Below are 19,968 nucleotides of genomic sequence, written 5' to 3' on the forward strand. Positions count from 1 at the left end.
GCGGCACCTCTCCTCTCCTCGCCTCGTCTCCAGCAGCTGGCTTCCCTGCCTCTTTCCCCTCCCCACGAGATCCCATCCATGGCCGCCTCCCGCCCCCGGATCTGGCTCTGAACCCACCATTGCCGGATCCCTGCCAGGCCTCCGCGCCTCGCCGTCGCTCGCGTTCCCGGCACCAGTTAATTCACGCGGCATGTCGTCCCCTTGGTGGTTGGCAGTGATAAAGTATTACTCGTTGTATGTACTCGAGTGAAGAACAGCAGCAGGTCTGCAAGTCTTTTTAATGCCAATAATCTGCTCCGATGTATGTCTTGTTGGCTTTCTTATGTGTGCTTGTGCATTAGAGCTTTGGTTTATTTTGAAAATCTTCATGCTTTGAATCTGCAGGCATTTTATTGAAATCGGGTAGTTCGGAGTTACCCGAACCCGAATTTTCAGGTACCCGAAATGTCGGATTTTCATTATTTGAACAAATTTTGGGTAATAATTTTGAAAAACCGACTCGAAATTTTCGGGTTACCCGAATGCCCACCCATAACTGCATGAGACCGCCTTAACGTCTTAAGTCGACACCAATGTACTTGCCCTGAGTACGGATGCCGGAGCTGGTGGCCTGGCTTGGCTAGTTGGCTTGACCGGGCACTAGCTGGTCGACACTGGGGCCGTTTAGTTTCCAAACTAAAAATTTTTGGGTGTCACATCAACAGTTTAATCAGATGTTGGGAGGATTTTTCGAACACTAATTAAAAAACTAATTTCAGAACTCATCTGGAAACCACGAGACGAATCTTTTGAGATCTTTGACTGCATCATTAGTACATGTGGGTTACTGTAACACTTATGATTAATCATGCATTAATTAGGTTCAAAAGATTCGTCTCGCCGTGTACATCCAAACTGTACAATTAATTTTATTGTTTAACTATATTTAGTGTTCTATGCATGTGTTTAAAAAGAAAGACACAAATTTCGAAGTGAAAATTTTTGGAACTAAACGCCCCGACTGCTAGAGTGCTACTAGCACGCAACGGGTTCTCCCGAGTCCAGTGCCCGTTGGCCACGCGTGCGCCGCTATCAAATCGCGCCTCGCGCCCGACGCGACGCCGGCAACGCTGCCACTGCCGCCGCCTCCTGGGCTCCCCGCTCTCGCTCCTTTTCTCCCTCCCTGTCCCCTGCCATTTATTGCCGCTGCGTGCCTCGCCCACGGCACGCGCCTACGCTCGCGTCCACTCATCAGGGCCTCACTGGCATGGCAGCGCTACTGCTGCTACTGGCGTGGTAGGAGGAGAGCAGCAGCGCGGCGCGCCGCGGGAGCGGGAGCGGGACGAAGCGAAGCCGGCCGGCGAGGTTTTCAAACCTTCGACGGCTGGCCGCGTCGAGCACCGTCGTCTCGCGGAACGCGCCAGCGCGATCGTCGGGCCCGTCACGTCCAGGTGAGTTTCTTCGTCCGTCCGCTCGCGCCGCGCCGCCGCCGCCGCCGCGGCGCGCTTCCGTTCCTTCCCCTTCCTCCATGCCGCTTCGTCTCCTCCTCCGTAACGCGTCCCTGCGCCGACCGCCCCGGCCAGTGGCGGTTCCTCCGGTCGCGCTCCCGGCTCCCCTCCTCCACTCCACTCCACTCCACGTCGCCTCGCCTCCTTCCCCGTACGTGCGTGCTGCATTGGCCTGTGTCGCGGCGCGGCGCCGGTTGCCTCTCGCGCCCCCATGCGGATGTGGAGCAGCGCTGGTGTGCTAGTCCAGCAATGCGGGGGCGAAATCGATGTGGGGGGATGCCGGACCGCGGCGGCGGACCGGGGAGGGATGGCACGGGAGGCGTCTAGAGTGCAGGTCGCAACTGCAGAATTTGCGAGCAGGGAGGGTCGCCGGTTCCTGCCCGTTCTGAGGGGGGATTTCCCACCTGCTTGGTCTTTGAAAACTCGGGCACAGAAAGTAGTACTAGTCTCGTGTCCAAATGGAGCCAAAACTGCCGGCCAAATCATCTGCCCGAAATGTATCTCGCCACAGGCCTTTACGAAGGAAAAGCTGATCATTGTTCCCATCGTGTGTAGGTTGTAGTAATTAGTAAACTCGGAAGCAGTGCAGATTCACCTTTATTTTATCTCCAAGAACGGAGTGAGAATAAAGGCATGACTGAGAATTGCTGTTCTAATTATGTATTTTTTTATCGTTCTTACGTCCTTCACATCTGATTTCATCTAGCATGCCAGGTCTGGTCCCCTGATTGTTCTAGCTAAGCTTACTGTAGTCACGACTTGTTTCTAACAGTCTGACTCGCACTCATTGATACCATGTCTGCTACTCATGCCAGCATAATGGTCAAGGCATTTGGAGAAATGGATAATGATATTGTTGATGTCCTTAAGCAAGGTCAAATGCAGAGCCAAGTCCTTAAACGAGGTAAAATGCAGGGCGATGTCCTTAAGCAACATCAAATGCAGAGCGATCAATTGACCAGACAATTTAACTCTCCAACTAAGCCCAGCCTTGCTGGGGCTACAAAGGTTCTTACATTTATCCTCTCTTTTTTACTTCGGTTTCCAAACTAGATGCCAGGATATCTTTGTTCTTTTGCTGACATATTTTCTGCTGCATATTTATAAAGGCATCGCTGTTGAAGGGTCAAAATGAGAAAAATGTGGTAGAAGATGCAAAAATTCCATCCCCTCGTGTTAAGCGGAATAAGACTGGACCAAATCAGCTTTCATATAAAGAAAGCAATGTATCTGCAAAACATGTCCAGTCCGAAGACATTGGAGGTACTACTGAATTGAAGAGACTGCTAACTCCAATTAACTTATTCGAAGACGAATGCATTTTCTGCCATTCATTTAGAACAAGCCAGGTAATACAGTTTATAATATTTAACATCTATTGTCTCGGAACTGATGTTATCCCCCAATTTCAGTTTCATAGATCGATGGTATGTTATCTAAAGGGAAGAGTTGTGTCCATTGAAGAGGGCAACTCATCAAATGCCATCTATGTCCATAAAAACTGCCTGGAGTGGTAGGGTTCTGCCTTCTGTGTAGACAGTGCTCAACTCTCTATACTAATCTACATAATTTAGGTTTATTGGCATGCCATTTCAGTGCAGATTTAAGGGATGAGTCCCTCTGCAGTACTGCAGAGGAACTACTTCCAATTTAAGATGCAATAATGTTTTCGTTTTTTCTAATATGTTCACTTCGGTGTTAATCTCAAGCACTGCAGTTTTTTTTACGGTCATGTGACCTTTCATTTTCCATTCCCACTGTTTTTTCTGTTAAGGGCTCCTAGAGTGTGGTTTAAGGGTGACGTTGTTATGAACTTGGAGTCAGAAATCAGACGTGCTTCAAGACTGAGATGCAGAAGATGTGGACTCCTGGGAGCAGCCCTCGGTTGTTATGACAACGATTGCAAAAGGAGTTTTCATGTTCCGTGTGCACTTCAGATTGGTTGCCGCTGGGATGTTGTAAGCTCTGTTGCTGTTGATCCAATGGTTTGTATTTTCTATAACTTCTGTGATGTTCTGCCATGCTTATTTTTTACGTGGTAGGATGAACGTCTTGTGCTGTGCCCTAAACATGTTTCAAAGACACTACCCTGTGATAAGCCGTGTACACATACAACGGGAAATGACAATTCTTCTTCCTTGCATCAAAGGTTTGAAATCTTTCTTTGCCCTTCTTGCAAGGTATATGTAAACTCTCCAGTCAATGTAATCTATGTTTTGTTTTTTATTTCTAGCCAAAAAGATTCTTTCACCGATTTAGAAGAGGAAGGCCAAAAATCTGACCAGCTTAAAACCACAAGGTCTTTCTTGCCTGTGAAGTACACGATATTTCTTCACCTTTAGAGATAATGTGAAGGCTCATGGTAATTTTATGTAATCAGCCATATTTCATTCTATAATTTTGTGGATTCAGCCCATGTACAGACAAGGAAGGAAAACTTGACAATCATCATAGGGAAAATCAACAAACAGATCACCTCAGCACTTCTAATGCTGCATCATTTCCTCAGAGGTATGCGATTTCGTGAAAATATAGATATTAGAATCCATGTGATTTCTTGCCTGGGGGGTACATGATATTTCTTCAACTTTCTTTTAGAGAAATGTTTATAGTGATTTTATTAATCACCCATTTTTAATCTGGATTTGGTGGTTTCAGCCCATATATACAAAAGGAAGTAATTTTTGACAATCATCAAAGGGAAAATCAGCATCAGTTTAACATTTTGAATCCTCCGTACTCAAGTCAAAGGTATGTGATTTCTTCATCTTTGTTTTGTGATATTTACATATTAGAGTTCATCTTATTAATATATAGTGTCCGTGTTGTATTTTTCCTTGCCAATGTTCTCTAAGAGAAGGGATTTCCACCAATAGCTCAAGAGATGGGAAGCTAATTGATCAGCTTGATACCTCAAGTTTTTCTTCCTTGCCACTGGGGTATGTCATGTTTCTTAAGTTTCCTGGTTACTTAACTATTGACCAATACTTTGTTTCTGTAATTCCACGTATTTCGTGACTCTAGGAAACATTCAGATGATGAAGAAATTTGTATGAATTGTGAAAGGGATGATCAACGAGCACATAAGTACAACACCTCAAATTTGCCCTCCTTGCCTAAGAGGTACATGATTGTCCGTAGAGCTTGGCCCTTCTTGGGAGGTAATGTAGATATTCTTGGTCATTGAACAGTCATTAATTACTAATTATAATTATCTTCTCCTGGATCCCGTCATTCCAGCTGTCATCCAGATGAAGAAGGAATTTCCAGTGTTTACAAAGGGGAAGAAATAAAAGCATATCAGCCCGGCACATCAAGCTTCCCTTCTGATCAGTTGGTTTTGCTTGGATTGTCTTTAAGTGCACCAGAGAAGGTATCATATAATAAAGTAGCAAAAATAAGCAACTTCTTGTGAGAACGCAGCATGGATGGATCACATGTTTCCTGTGTTCCACTTGAATCTATCTTTATGGAAATTTGGCGCAAGAAATTATTTGTTACTACGTGCATTACAAATGATTTCTGTCCCATTCCAGATTGTTACCATTTTTTTTTTTGAAGCAGCTTGTGACCAATTTGCTTCATGCGTGTTGGACAGGATTCCTTGCAGGAGTTTGCATGTTGGACCAAGGCGAGGCTAACGAAAGAGTGGGGTGAAAATGTGACTCATGTCATCGTGGGCAAAGGTGCTGGCACCTCATGGAGCAGATCATTTGAAGCCCTCATGGCAATACTGCTTGGGAAATGGGTTGTCCATTTTGAATGTTAGTAGTGAATCTTTCTGCTGCAGTTCCATACGTGAGCCTTCTTTTGTATGTTTTGAGTTCTATGTTTATATGTTCGGAGAAGTTGCCGAATCTTACTCTCATCTCGTTCGTACATGTACATTTACATGTCAATTGGGGGCGTCATAGATCATCAGAGCAGTTTTACCCGGTCTGATGCTTTTTGACCTTGCTCTTTAAGGGATTGCGGACTGCTCCTCGGAGATGACTCGGCGTCCAGAATCCTCTTATGAGGTAGCACTCAGCATGGATTCGCTCCGAACAATCGACGGACCGAAGAAGGGAAGAATCCAAGCAACCAAAGGGGTATGTTACTACTCCCTCCTTCAAAGTTTATAAGGCATACTACAACATGACACGACACGGTCTTTCAAATAACACTTTGACCATTCATTTATCATATATTATATTATTTATGATTATAAATTTATAATCATGGTAAAGTATATTTGATTACGAATCCAATCATATAAAGTTTACATTCTAAAAAGGAGAAAGTTCAATTTACTCCCCTCAACTATAGCCAAAGTCTGGATAATCCCCTAAACTATAACTTAGTTCAATTTACCCCCTAAACTATGTCATTTAGTTTATTTTACCCCATAACACAATTTATCTTTTTTGTTTCTTCATACATAAGTTGAATTTTAATTTCAAATTTTGCAGGGTAGTAGTGGACATCACAATGCATATTTTAAAAAAGTTTTATGATTTTTCCCATTTGTTTTTCATATAATTTTGAACTCTAACGATTAATTTATTATTAAATATCCTAACCTATCAAAATAATGATAAAAAATATGATTTATTTTTATAACATGTGTTATGGTGTGTACTATGTTGTAAAATTTCAACTTAAAACTCCACCTATGCATGGAGAAATGAAAAAGACAAATTACAGTAGGGGGTAATTTGAACCAAATGGAATAATTTGTGGGGTAAAATGAACTAAACAATAGTTTAGGGGGGTTATCCAGACTTTGGCTATAATTGAGGGGAGTAATTTAGACTTTTTCCTTCTAAAAATAAAAAAATTAATAGTCAAATTATTGGTCAAAGATAGAAAAGTTTGAATTTTGATAAGCTTGTGCATCTTATAAATGTGGAAGAATGGAGTATGTTATTTGGCACAGGCAGTCAACTGAACAAAGGAGTTGCATACATTCCTGGGCAAAACCTGACCGCGGCCATTCGATTGTTCACCTCGCGCTCTCAGGCACCGAAGCTGAAGCTGTTCGCGGGACTGTGCTTCTGCCTCAGCGCCTACATGGACCCAGACGGCAGACACCGCGTGCGCAACCTCATCGCGGCCGCGGGAGGGCAGGTCCTGAGGGGAGGGTTCCTGGACCTGCTGCTCGGATACTCCGACGGCTCGTCGGTGGGGCCGTACTTTGTCTTCGACGGCGACGCGCCCGGAGAATTTTTCAGGAGCACGCTGCGTAAGGAGGAGGTGGAGGCGAGGAAGCACGCGGCCGCGGGGGCGCGGGTGATCAGCCACTTGAGGGTGCTGGACGCCGTCGCGGCGTACGACGCGGACATCCTGGACCGCTGAACGTGAAGAGAAGGATGGCTTCGCGTCGTAAATGTGCGCGCGAGTAGGGGAGAGTTTTTGGCGATCTGCCGATCTCGCTACCATTTTGTTCTGCAGAAGGCGACCGAAGGCTGGACGTTGTCAATGTGTATACTGATCGGTGCATCGCGTCGATCAGCATCGTCGCAGGAGCAGGCGCAGCACTAATCACACTCCATCCTTCCCTTCCCATGTAGAGACAACTAATGATCTACTGTGAATTTGAGGCTTCAATGTGCAACCAAAATGAGCGGTATCAGCTCGCATGATCTGTACAACGCTATAGGTTAAAGCCCGAAAACCGTTCTCCGTACTGCACCGCCTGACTTCTTTGAACCACAACAGGGCTAGAATTTCACTACTAAGACACTCCAACGCAACTATACCCCAACCGTCAAAAGAAGAACGAAGCGCACTTCTTGAATCCAAAGTCCGAATTTTCTTTTATGCAACTCAAATGACCAAAACATTTACAGTCGTCATGGAGACTGCATCACCAAAAAAGCAGGGAAACTCAAAACATAGTTACAATATAGCCCTACTGATTAAAGCCAATGAATTATGAAGCATACTAGATCTCAGCTACATGTCTACTGCTGCCACCTGGCAGGGCTTGCCGGCTAACGAAGGAGCTCCATTTTCCAGAACAGCATGCATGTCCTGCCCATAGAGGAAGATGAAATTTATTTTTGCAAAATGGACTTAATCTGAATAAATTCATCAGTTCGCTGAGGCCTGAAGTGCTTACAGAATGAATTTCTATGAACTCATCCGATCTATGACACCAGCTACTGAAGACTAACCAAAACAAACTAACTTCAAGTTCAGGAGAACCTAGGGAAACTGCAGTGCAAATCAGTGCATCAGGGATGCAAGTCAAACACAGATAATATACTTTCTTTTGACACATAATAGAAGAATGCTACCTTATAGTTCCCATCTAAGATTTTGGGCGGCGGAAGGAAGGACGGGTCTCTTCTCCACTGCCTCATAATGGAGAACGAAGTTGTCCTGCAAGCAAAAGAACGTTCACCATCCCTGCTAACATAGATATAAATAAGGCTAGAAAATGAATGAGGTGTGATTCAGATAGCAAAACCTTATGGACAGTATCCCAGATGTTTGGATCAAAACAAATGTAGGACCCTCGTTCATGAAGTGGAGTTTTCACCAGAGGCGCGGCATTAGGAGCTCTTGTGAGCCAGACACGGTAGTCTTTGTGGTAAAACCACCCTTTATTGTATCTGATGAAAACAATGGGTCACTAATTTGCTCACTCATACAACAAGGTAGGGTGTAAGCTATATATCAAGAATACAAAGAGTGGTAAAAAGAACTGTGCAGTTTCAATGCTTACAGTTCATTAGCAGCATACAACTGAGCCACATCCTTAGGCATGCTGCACAAAGAACAAAGTCAATGATGCCCAGACTAGTTACATTAAATAATCAGTTAAATGAACTCAAAAAATACCTGTAGAAGATGTAGAACAATGTCAAGGGGTGAAACTTCTGAAAATGTAATGGCTGCACATGATGGGAAAAAAAATATAAATATGCAGTGTTTGGAAGCAGGAGACTAACAGTAATAAAAATGTCAAGAAGCTTACTTGTAGCGGTGGTGGTGGCTCAGCAGAGAAACAAGCCGGGATCTGATAATCGGGTTCTCCTTTAGCTGGCTCATTTGACCATGGAGAGCCAAATGTCTTATAAAGATTATCCTGGGAGTTCAAATTCAACCCTAATGATGTCAAATCAATTCCTAAAGCAAGGGCTGTTGGTCCAGGCTCTTTCAATCTTATTAAACTCAACAATCCAAGTAAACTATATGGATCTGGTGTGGTTTGTGTTCCCTGAACAGATTTTTGGCTCTGATCCTTGAATGGTTGTGGGCCTGAAGTTGCCTGCAACCTAAGTGAATTTTGAGTCTGCGGTTGATGGTACTGCTGCATAAATTGTTCATAAACTCCCGAATTTGGTGACGGACTTGGAGAATTTGCAGGCCTTAATCCAATATTTTCCAGCCCAGCATTTTGAACCTAGTAAAGGATCATTATGGTTAATAATCCACATTGGAAGGCTTAGCAGGCACTAAATGTTAAAGTGTTAGTAGGGATCTCTCCTGCTGTTCCGGTTGACTAGAAAAATAACAAATCGAGTTGTTTCATAAAAGTGTTGCATTCGATCTTGAGATGATGTAAAAGAAAACAGTATTAATGCTTACTGAACTAGCACTCTGCTGATGTTGGCGGGGCGGATAGCTGCTTCCCAAGTTAAAACCAGATGATCTAGCCATCTATAGAACCATGTGTGTCAAAATATAAGAATAATTACATATGTGTTCAGCAAAGCAAAAGGTTTTAAAAAAACTCACAGGATAATGTTGTGCTTGCATAATATTTACATTCTCATGAAGGTGGTCCTTGTGATGCATATCCATAGCATAATCTGAGGAACTACCTTATATTCCAAAGAAACATATAATTAGATAATACTCCAAAAAAGAAAGAAAGTATGACAGAAAATATAATCAGTATACCCCCCAAAAAAAAATCAATTGACATTAGCATATGATTGGCGGAAAATTGAGAAGAGGACCACAGAAAATGAATAAATATGAATCACAGATTGTCATGTTGTGCTGAATTATCGCATATGTTGTGAATGTAATGGTACAAATTGAAAATATAAATAATAACAGATGAAATGCAAGTGCACAAAGTTTTTTTTTTTTAAAAGGACTGGTAACAGTTTTCTACTACGCGCATAGTGAGATCAGCAATGGTTCTTTGTAAATGTGCACCTTTATATCCTGGTAAAGCTGGAAAATCTTCATTCTGAATGCTGAATTCTTGATTTTGTTGCACGATGGTGTTGACACTTACTCCATGCTTTCGCAGTGACCCTTCAAATTACAGAAGTCAGAAGTTATATATTTTAATATCATCAGAAGATTTGCTAGCATTGCAGTGTTACCATATTGGCCTTGACCACCTCCAGCAGAATTAGGCCGTCCAGTTAGCTGAGGGAAGTCATTTATATCAAATGGGGCATTGTCACCCGAGCTTCCATCATGTAGCATTCCAGAAGATCCTAAAGAACTGTTTCCTGCCTGTACTTGATTCTGAGACAATGACGCTCCAGGTGTCGGGTAAGAACTTCCAAGCAAGTTCATGAATTGAGGAGATGCTGGCAAATGAACAAATAAACCAAGTGGAACATGAATTATTACAAGTTTTAAACTATTCGTAAAACCCGTTCTATGTAACATTAAACCCATAAATTCAACACATAGTTTTCTAATATATAATGACCTGGGTTACCACTTCATTATCCCTTGTCAGATTTGAGTCAAAGTGGGTCAAGTTAAAAGCTTGCTCATTGAAACTTAAAAAGCAAAGTGTTTCCCTTCAGCCTTCTTACTAAGCATAGCATTTTCATATGACAGAAGTATACCTATTGAATTCTAGCCAAACAATTATCATTAGTACTAGATCATTTCACTATCCAGCCAGCATGAAAGATATAACAGGAATATACATACACAGATTCATCAAACAAGCATGGGAAGTTCAACCAAAGCGGCCATATTCCGCAATGTCAACTACATACCTTGTTGAAGCATACTACTCATCCGGTTGGATCCTTGAATATTGATAGCCCCACTTCCAGAGTTGCCACTTAAATTCATGCGAGACACTATACCAGGCATAGACAGCCCTGCAGAGCTTATACTTATCCCAATATTGCCCCCACCCACAATATTCCCCGAATTTGTTATTCGTGGGCCTAAATTCCCCAAAACTGGAGAAGCTGCCAACCCAGGAGCAGAATTTCGGCTACCCACATTAGCCAAGTTTGAGGATAAACCTTGTATTGAAGCACCAATAGCATTCATGCTACTACTAAATCCAGGATTTCCCCCAACATTCATACCTCCTCTGTTGCTGATGCCAGAATGACCATGGGGAATCTACAAAGGGGACAAACAATATGAGAACTAGAGCGAGAAAGACCCCACTTTAGACAGGAACATGCTGTAGATGCTGGGGGAAAAAACCTGAGACATGGAAGCTTGAAGATTATTTGAGGGGAAACGGCCACTGGAAATACTACCACCAGGCTGTTGAACCCCTGGTGACGGGATACCTGCCATTGAATTATTTCTTGGTGCTAATGATCCAGAGATATTTGTGAGATTGAGATTTCCATGAATGTTGTGTGAGCCTTGCAAGCAAATTCAAACAAATTAACAATAAAAGCAGGATAATGCAACATGCATAAATGGACTAACAAAATACTGTAATCTTCAAAAACCTGAGTGATGAAAACCTGGAAGTGATCCAGATTGTCCGGAAAATGATGATGCAAATGACCTTCCTGTTGAATCGCGAAGGTTTGAGGCAGCCCCACTAATGTTTGACTGCAAAAGTGATGAAAATGTGTTCATCCGTCAGAGTATATAACTAGGAGATTTTAAGATGTCAGAGTATATAACTAGGAGATTTTAAGATGGGTCTGTAGTTATGAGGATACAAAAAGTAGAATAGCTAGAACAACACTGTTACACAAATCAAGCAGCAAGTATCTACGAAACAAGCGAAAACGAGACATGTTTGCTTCCTACTTAGCAATATTTTTTATATCATGGTTATGAGAAGGAGAACTAAACAGAGATCAAACTAAAAAAGGACAAGCTATAGGAGCCACTGATAATTGATAACATCCAAGTGGTCTAAGAAACTGGGCTACAACGGTTAACTGATTAAAAAAAGAAAGAAAGACAAAACTATATTAATTTAGTGAGGGTGAAGAGTGAGGACGTACATTCAGTGGTCCTGACATTTTGATGATTCCCAAAAATGAACAAGCCTGGAGCACCTCAAATATTATCCACCAAATGGCATTATATTGTTTATCCAATCTGAAGACCAAAAAGAGATAATACACGTGCAAGTTATTTATACAGACATATTCTTTCAACAAAATGCATTTTACTTTAAATAAAGAAAAAGGAAAGCTAAACAAGCACATCATTTTAGCATGTTTAATCAGTTAACATGGGCAGATTGCTTATAAAAAGGCAAAGTAGGACTAAAAGCTAATTTCTAATTTAAAACATTGAATGATAATAAGAGATGAAGGTTCTATATGGAACTTCAGTATAATACTAGTTTACTGCTTGAAGCAAGAAGCCAGGCACCTACGGAAGTTTGATACTATTATCCGCATATAGATACCCAAAATATGTTATATCGTGAAACATACACATGCAGAACAAAATATTGCATAGCTCCATACACTACCAAGCTATGAAGTTTAGGAACAAAAGTATTCAACCCGATCTAGGATAATGAAGGCATGTGCGACCTTTACGTTCAAATTGACATTTTGAGAAATGCAGCTAGAACTCTGAAGGCAAATTCTATAGGACAGCAATTCATCCGGCGATGTTATACGGTGCTGAATGTTGGCCTACAAAAGGCGACATGTCTAGCAACTGAGTGTAGCAGAGATGCGGATGTTGCGGTGGTTTTGCGGGCACACAAGGAGGGATAGAGTCCGGAACGAAGTTATTCGGGATAGGGTCGGGGTGGCACCAATTGAGGAGAAACTTACCCAGCATCGGTTGAGATGGTTTGGACATGTCCAACGAAGGCCTCCTGAGGCGCCGGTGCGTAATGGGGTTCTTGAGCGGGTCAATAATGTAAAGAGGGGTAGAGGTAGACCTAAACTGACGTGGGATGAGTTGGTTAAGAGAGACCTTAAGGATTGGAATATCTCTAAAGAGATAGCTTTGGATAGGAGCACTTGGAGACTAGCTATCAATGTGCCTGAACCTTGAACTTATTTCTTTCGGGTTTCATCTCTAGCCTACCCCAACTTGCTTGGGAAAAAATGCTATGTTGTTGTTGTTGTTGTTGCAGCAGCTAGAACTCTGAAGCCTATAATTTTCAAGCAAAAAATGACACAAATCTTAGATCTGATTATCTCACAGTTTACTGCAGCCTGAAGACTAGCTGATTTTTAGAAGGCAAACTAAAGGCTTCGAGAACTTACAGAAACAAGAAAATACTTAGCGAAAGCAACAACAAATAAAGGAAAATGACTGACGCATCCATGATTGCTTATCCTATAGTTTTTTCATCTCCACAGGCATCAAGTTCGTGTAGGTAAACAGTTCACTCTGTTCGGCTGGCTGTGGCTGGTGCTGATTTGCTGTGAGAGAAAAGTACTGCTGGCTGGTGGCTGGTGCTAATTTGGTATGAGAGAAAAACACTGTTGCTGATTAACAGCAGAACAGAGTGAACAAATACATTGTTCGGCTGGTTTTGTTGCCCATGTAGTCTCCCTATAGAAGGTCAAGTTTACACAATTATCCAATTCGAGATTTATAACCTCTCGTGTCTCTAACTCAAGAGTCAGAATCTAACTCACCAACAAATAAAACTGCAAGGTCTACATGATCTTCCCAGTTCTCTACTCCCCTACAAACTGGAGGTTCTGTGACCAGTCACAAAGGTACGCACTCCAACACTGAATTACAGAATTCAGCCACTGACAGCTGCGGTGCTCCCCATCGTACGTGAACCCTCGATCTGAGGCTGAGATAGGCAAATCGTCCGAAGCACGAGTCCAGACCCCCATCCCGCCAGTATCCCAAACCAATCGACACCCCCAAATTGTGAAAAACGACCGCCAAATTGAATCTAAGCTAAACCCAACCCAGCCCGACCCGACGCGCGGTTGGAAGCCGCTCCCTCTACCCCCCAGGGATCCCTTCATAGACGCGTGCTGGAGAGACACAGATCAGCCGGCGAGCCCGCGCATGGGCGGGGCGGCTGCCCATTGCCCTACGAGACAGTCCTACGACCGGCGTCAGCGCCGAGAGAGCACGAAGAAGGGCCAGCTGATAGCTTATGGACTGACCGACGTGGAGCGCGGCCGTGCGGCCTGCGGGAGCGGATCTCTCGACGTGGAGGACCGGCGAGAGGGAGACGACGACGGCGGCGACGGGGAACAGAGATGGTGAAGCGGTGGGGTGAGGGAGGGGAGTGGTGAGGCAGGCAGCGGCCGGGCCCGGGCTAATGGAGGATGGCCGGATGGGATGGGACTGTGCGTGGGTGGCATCCAACGCGGCCCGGACACGTCGACTCCGACAGCCCAGATCGGATCGGAGGGGCCTTGAGCCCACTCCACTCAAAAAAAAACTTTTGGGCCTTGGGCTGAAGAAAGAACATTATGTGGACAGTTCCAATAAAAGTTATTTCTCTTTAGAAATCAATATGTGATACGAGAAAACAAAATAGGGCCTGGGGAGCGCTGTTCTTAGGGTGCTGATGGGGTCATGCGGGTGACCCAGCAGACCTGTCACCCACTACAAATTTTATGTTGTTGGTCTAAATTAGCTCGATAAATTGGTTTATAGTTAAATTTGTTCTACAATAAATTTATTTTGTTCCAGAATAATTTTTTAATTGTTCTAGCAATACAAAAAATTTGTTCGGAAACAAAAAAAAATTTTGTTCCGGAATAAAAAGTAGTTATTGGTCTTTGTGCGATGGTTTGATTGTCAGTAGCCCGAGCGATTCTTAATATTTGCCCTGTTCTTAGGGGTGGTAAATGATCCAACATTTTGAACTAGAAAATCTAAGGATCGGACTCTAAAAGAGCTGGGCTCTAATTTTATGCAATTTTGAGCTAAAAAATTTAAGGGCCTTGTTGGGCTGTGAAGAGGCCACTAGGGCCATGGCCCATTACCACCCCTAGCTGTTCTGTAAAGATACACTCCTATAAGAATCATTAATTCTATTTCTCCCAACATGCAAGCTATCCACGTCATATAAGAATCCACTATATCAGACGCCACGTCACCATCCAATAAGACCATCTATTCATTTCTTACATCGATTTTCTGTGACTAACAGCATCCATGCATGCAACTTATTAGTCTTTGTGAGTACCACGCTACAAAATTTCCATATGGATGATCAATCATTTAAGAGCCGTTCTCAACAAAACGAACATGTTTTCATATATAATGCCATTAGGAAAAGAATGTTGTCATACGATCACTCATTATACCTAGGAGCTACAGCTGCCTGGGAACCCTCCCATTGTACAAGGTGTGTATGGAAAACATGATTGTATAAAGCAATGTATGGCTCTATTATAGTAATGTATTGGGCATATATTACCCAAGCTTTCCAGTTTCGAGGTATTCAGGTGATAAGCCAATCCTATGCTCAGCGACATATGCAAGAAGATAATTTCTTTGTAAGGATGGAACCCAAGGATGTCAAAACTTTTGTACTGGTGATTTTCAACCCTACTATCTTGGTTGTTGAGAACATCTTCGTCATCTGAGTTCCATTCAGACTCCTGTTCAGCTGGTGCTTCGATGTTGTCGCCTTCGCGACGGTTAGTGTTTTCCAAGATCCAGGGTCCGTTAACTTGCTGTGCAACATAGTTTAGGCTTGGTTGTGCAGCTGCAAGCCCACAACCGCTGTCATGCTTTAGCACCCACTCCGTTCGGTTCGGCTGCGCGATTCGTCAAGGATCCAAACCAGAAGCTGGCATTCATCACCAATTAGGGCACAGTAAACTCCCTTTTCAGACTTTCCTAGAAGGAGCTCCGAGTACTCGAATATTTCAATACCATGTGGTGGATGAATTATTCGGTATGTATCTTTTGACAGTGATATCCTGCAACAAAGGACAGCGAGCATTTAACAAAAGAATTTACTATATTATCAATCAAATAAACCTCTTAGTTTAGTATTTATTTTTATTTTTATTTTTTTGCGAAGAAAAGAGAAGTGACTCTTAATAAAGAGGTACTCGGTAGCCAGTACTGTGGCCTGTGGGTACCTCTACCTCATAACAAAATCCTTTTCGCAATGTACGTAGAGTGCTCCACGCCAATATACAGCATGGCGACGCTGAAGCCATCGCTTGTCTTTCTGCATGTCGGCGACCGTCCTGTCACGAAGCCAAATTCACTGTTCCTAGCCAAGAAGCCCAGCGTACGTTTTAGTGGGCCAGAGTGGGCCAAGTAAATTATTCTCTAGCCCATGTAACGGGTAGCCGATGCGTTTTTTTCTTTTTTATATTTAAAAAAAAATAAAAATTTCAAAAATATATGTCCGTTTTGAAATATTTCAAAAATACCCCCGGTCGCCCCCATAGGGCGACATGCCCTAAGTGTATTTTTTTCTTCAAATTTGCAACGAGGTCCCTGAAAAAAAAGGGGGCCTGTCGCCTCCCCAACGGGCGACAGGGGGCCTGTCGCCTCGCCAACAGGCGACAGGGGGGGCCTGTCGCCCCCCCTCGGGCGACCACTGGGCCCCGCCCACGGGCCCGGCAGGCCCCCTGTCGCCCCTCCCTCGGGCGACCGGGGTACCCCCTTATATAAGGATCCGACTCCCCATTCCCTCCTCATTTGACCCCGAAAATTCCACCAAAAATCCAGAAAAAAGAGAGGGGTGAGGAGAAGGGAAGCGGCGAAGCCCTGCCGGATTCAGCACTTGTGATCTACAGGTTAGTACATTTAGTTTATATATTTTTCCATTTAAGTACTACGCATTTAAGTAGGAGTAATTTAAGTAGGGGTGAGTAATTTAATTTAATTAGTGCTATAGTAGAACCATTTAAGTAGGAGTTTAATGATACTTTAGTTTGTAGTTATGTAGTAATAAATTAGTTTAGAAAATTAGTACTATGCATTTATTATTACAATTGCAGTACTATTAGAGACGTGTTTATAAATTAATTATGATTTAGAATAGAATTTGGCATATGCAGTATAGAATTGGAGTGTCATCACGTAGTTATGAATACTTATACGTTGTAGTTGAATTTCATACTTAGTTTTTACGGATTATTGAATAAGGTAGTGAAGTAAAGAGTATAACTCGATAAGTATTATGTGATATACAGATATGTCGAGTAAGATGCAGTTTCAAGTATTTTATGGTGACTACAATATTTTGTATGGACCAAATGGAGTAGATCTTTCTGCCTTTAAGTGCACATCTAGCGCCATAGATAAACCTCTGGAAAGGAGTTTTGGTTCCATATGTAAGTGGCTGCAGCGTGGGTTCCGTGTTGATCCGTTGACACATGTGATCACCGTCCAGTCTCTTGTTAATTGGGAGGTAGAAAGTGATTTATGGGAATTGATGATGATACACAGCACTGATGACTGGCAGAAGTACATGCAAGCAGCTCTAGAGCGTGGGTGGCATCTGGCCATTCTTGTTCAAATCCGAAAGAAGACACAAAATGAAATCCAACATTGTGCAGATCAAGGAACTCCGAGTATTCGAAGAGAGACCAATTATGTTGAGCAAGATGAGTCAGAAGAGACAGAGAACCAAAACATGGGACCACAGGGCCTTACTGATGAGGGAGAGAGGATACATAGCATTGTGGACGAGATGGAGGCAGAAGACCAAACCGCAATAGAGATGGAAGAATATGAGGGCTCATCTGATGACGAGCAGTACTCATTGCCAAAAGAGTGGAAGGAGTATGGTTTTGGCAGTCATGTCGCAGAAGACGTACGAAATCAGGAGTGGGAGTACAGAGGGAATGAGGTAGTGCAAGGTGCAACATATCCAAATATTGAAGCCTTAAAAGATACTGTGAGACTATGAGCAATATCATTGAAATGAGAATTCAGAGTCGTAAAGTCTGGCTGTAAAGAATATGAGGTGAAGTGTGTGAATGATGGATGTCCATGGCGAGTACATGCATTCAAGGGAAAATGGAAGTCGAACTGGAAATGTTCCATTGTGACAGAGCACACTTGTTTGCTATCAGAAGTTCTTCCCTCGCATCGCAATATATCATGCGACTTTGTTGCAAAGCAAATGTATGGGTTTATTATGGACAACCTAAATTATGAGCCAAAAATGATTGTTCGACACATTGAGCAGACTTACCAGTACACCATCAGTTATTTGAAGGCATGGCGGGCTAAACAAAGGGTGTTCGAGATGCGGTTCGGCACATACGAGGCATCATATGATAACCTACCTCGTATGTTATCCCAGGTTGCTGCTAGAAATCCTGGAAGCTTTTATGACTCATACCTCGTACCAGCCGTGACTAGGGGGCAAAGAATTATGCAACGAGCCTTCTTTTGCATAGGTGCTTGTGTTAGAGCATTTCAGTGTTGTCTTCCGGTGATCTGCATTGATGGCACATTTCTGACTGGAAGGTATAAATATCAGATACTCACCGCAATCGGGGTAGATTGCAACAACCAAATAGTTCCGCTCGTATTTGCATTTGTTGAGAATGAGAACTTAGACAGTTGGTATTGGTTCCTTGAACGAGTGAAGGTTCATGTTGTTACTGCACGTCCAGATGTGTGCCTTATTAGTGATTGGCATGCAGGTCTGCTGCAATAAATACTGAAATTGCAACGTGGAACTGCGACAACGCCTCCATTGTGGCCCGATGTCCAAAACAGGTGGTGCATTAGGCATATGGGTGCAAACTTCTATGACCACTTCAAGAACAAGGATCTTAAGAACCTGTTTAAGAGGTTGTGCACCCAAAATCAACAGAGAAAATTCAATGTATTATGGCAGATGCTTGATCAGTTGACTGCAGAACTAGTGAAGGTAAGGGCATCAGGAGTAGGCACGAGTCAGGCTGCAGAGGCTAGGGATTCAATTGAGAAGCCATTTTCACACTGGATTCGAGGTGCACCTAAGGAGAAATGGTCATTCCTTTATGATACCAACGGAATACGGTATGGTATTCAGACAATGAACCATGCAGAGTGTTTCAATATGGTTATGCGTTCTTATCGTGCCTTTCCTCTTGTGGGAATTGTTGAGTTCATCATGTATGGGTGCATGAAGTATTTCAGAGAGCGTTATACGGCTACAAGAATAAACATCAGCAACCCCCAAATTCAGTTTTGCACAAGAGTGACACAATATATGCAAGAGAATATTGAAAAGGCCAAACTGCACCGCGTCATATCAACAGGTACAATGGAGCATAGATTTGAGGTTCTATGCAAGGATAGAACTGGTCGTGGTATCCGTAGAGATAGGGTGGTACAGGAGAGTTTGATTACAGTAGATGGCAAAGCCTTCTGCTCCTGCATGAAGCCTAAGTTATTGCATTTGCCATGCTCCCATCTCATTGCGGCATGTGCAGAGTCTAGGTTGCAGCCAGGAGTATTTGTTTCACCTTACTTCAGCAAGGAAACAGCTGTATCCACCTGGGGACATGAGGTATACGGGATTGGAATAGTGGGGCCTTTCATTCAGGATAATGAGAATAAGATGTTTATTCCTGATCCAGCCACTAAGAAAGACAAAGGCCGCCGTCAGACACGTCGTATTCGGAATGGTATGGACGAGTCCGAAGCAAGCAAGGCACAAAAGCGTTGCACCCAATGTGGAGCATTGGGTCACAACTACAAGAAGTGTCCTCAGAATGCACTTCACGATGCTGCTGACGTCAGTCCTTCCGGAAATCCCAGAGATGGAGCACCTCCTACGTTCAGACGAGCATCGGCGAGAATTGCTCGTGGAAGGCATTCGGTGTCATGATCCACAATTGTATTTCATTATTTGTAATATGTAGTAATGAAATATTGCAGGTATATAATGAAATATTATTGTACCTATGTGTTCTCATATATTTTTGAATGCAGGTATGGAGATGGACTCCTTGTTAGACCCAGTTATCGACTCGAGCCACAGGTCTTACTTTGCAGCTGTTGAGCACCGAGCCCTAGAGGTGCTACGTCCTCATCCACCCGGGGAGGCGATCTCTATACACCACGATTGGTGTGACCGGTATGTAATGAAATATTATTATTTATCACTTATGTATTGTCAGTATTCCTTTGTTTTGACAATTTTGTTTATTGCAGGTTACGTGAGGCCGGTCTACTAACTCTGAGCCGTCTTGTCGAGGTTGGGCCTATTCAGCTCGACCGATCCCTCCTGACGGCGCTCGTTGACAGATGGAGGCCGGAGACACACACGTTCCACCTCCCGTGTGGGAAGATGATTCCTACGTTGCAGGACGTGGCCTACCTCCTCGGCCTCCCTATCGTCGGGGAGGCTGTAGGTCTGTGTGTGGTGGCGGCCTCG

The 19,968-nt window shown here is 43.3% G+C and overlaps 2 protein-coding genes, 1 long non-coding RNA gene and 1 other non-coding gene across 11 annotated transcripts; 2 read left to right on the top strand and 2 right to left on the bottom strand.

Moving 5' to 3' along the window:
- Positions 1-1,118: 1,118 nt before the first annotated feature.
- Positions 1,119-7,120, top strand: LOC120698321 (BRCA1-associated RING domain protein 1-like). 7 transcript variants are annotated; one of them, XM_039981867.1, is made up of 15 exons: positions 1,119-1,430; positions 2,303-2,495; positions 2,597-2,836; positions 2,900-3,000; positions 3,262-3,445; positions 3,530-3,636; positions 3,721-3,786; positions 3,900-3,998; positions 4,146-4,238; positions 4,328-4,426; positions 4,512-4,610; positions 4,728-4,860; positions 5,086-5,251; positions 5,454-5,578; positions 6,489-7,120. In XM_039981867.1, exons 2-15 carry the CDS (start codon positions 2,307-2,309, stop codon positions 6,822-6,824), a joined length of 2,037 nt encoding a protein of 678 aa, XP_039837801.1. In that variant the 5' UTR covers positions 1,119-1,430; positions 2,303-2,306; the 3' UTR covers positions 6,825-7,120. The 7 variants fall into 7 exon arrangements, with proteins under 7 accessions (XP_039837801.1, XP_039837802.1, XP_039837803.1 ...); XM_039981868.1 differs by having other exon boundaries at positions 4,343-4,426; XM_039981869.1 differs by having other exon boundaries at positions 1,121-1,430; positions 2,202-2,495; positions 5,086-5,173.
- Positions 7,121-7,236: 116 nt separating this feature from the next.
- On the bottom strand, positions 7,237-13,935 carry LOC120698323 (probable NOT transcription complex subunit VIP2). Of its 2 annotated transcripts, XM_039981873.1 has the most exons (17): positions 13,772-13,935; positions 11,669-11,765; positions 11,159-11,264; positions 10,902-11,068; positions 10,454-10,814; positions 9,818-10,030; positions 9,645-9,746; positions 9,216-9,301; positions 9,066-9,137; positions 8,452-8,880; positions 8,316-8,368; positions 8,200-8,241; positions 7,942-8,086; positions 7,769-7,853; positions 7,591-7,685; positions 7,415-7,502; positions 7,237-7,330 (listed from the first exon to the last, which is right to left on the bottom strand). In XM_039981873.1, exons 2-14 carry the CDS (start codon positions 11,684-11,686, stop codon positions 7,770-7,772), a joined length of 1,878 nt encoding a protein of 625 aa, XP_039837807.1. In that variant the 5' UTR covers positions 11,687-11,765; positions 13,772-13,935; the 3' UTR covers positions 7,237-7,330; positions 7,415-7,502; positions 7,591-7,685; position 7,769. The 2 variants fall into 2 exon arrangements, with proteins under 2 accessions (XP_039837807.1, XP_039837806.1); XM_039981872.1 differs by having other exon boundaries at positions 7,259-7,502.
- On the top strand, positions 11,159-11,236 carry LOC120701682. Its single transcript, XR_005686242.1, has one exon. It is a non-coding gene; the product is annotated as a small nucleolar RNA snoR35 (small nucleolar RNA).
- An 874-nt stretch (positions 13,936-14,809) lies between the features above and the next one.
- Positions 14,810-15,838, bottom strand: LOC120701316. The gene is made up of 2 exons (XR_005686044.1): positions 15,719-15,838; positions 14,810-15,547 (listed from the first exon to the last, which is right to left on the bottom strand). It is a non-coding gene; the product is annotated as an uncharacterized LOC120701316 (long non-coding RNA).
- Between the last annotated feature and the right edge of the window lie 4,130 nt (positions 15,839-19,968).

This window comes from Panicum virgatum, chromosome 3K (genome assembly GCF_016808335.1).
Source record: "Panicum virgatum strain AP13 chromosome 3K, P.virgatum_v5, whole genome shotgun sequence".
Taxonomy (NCBI): domain Eukaryota; kingdom Viridiplantae; phylum Streptophyta; class Magnoliopsida; order Poales; family Poaceae; genus Panicum; species Panicum virgatum.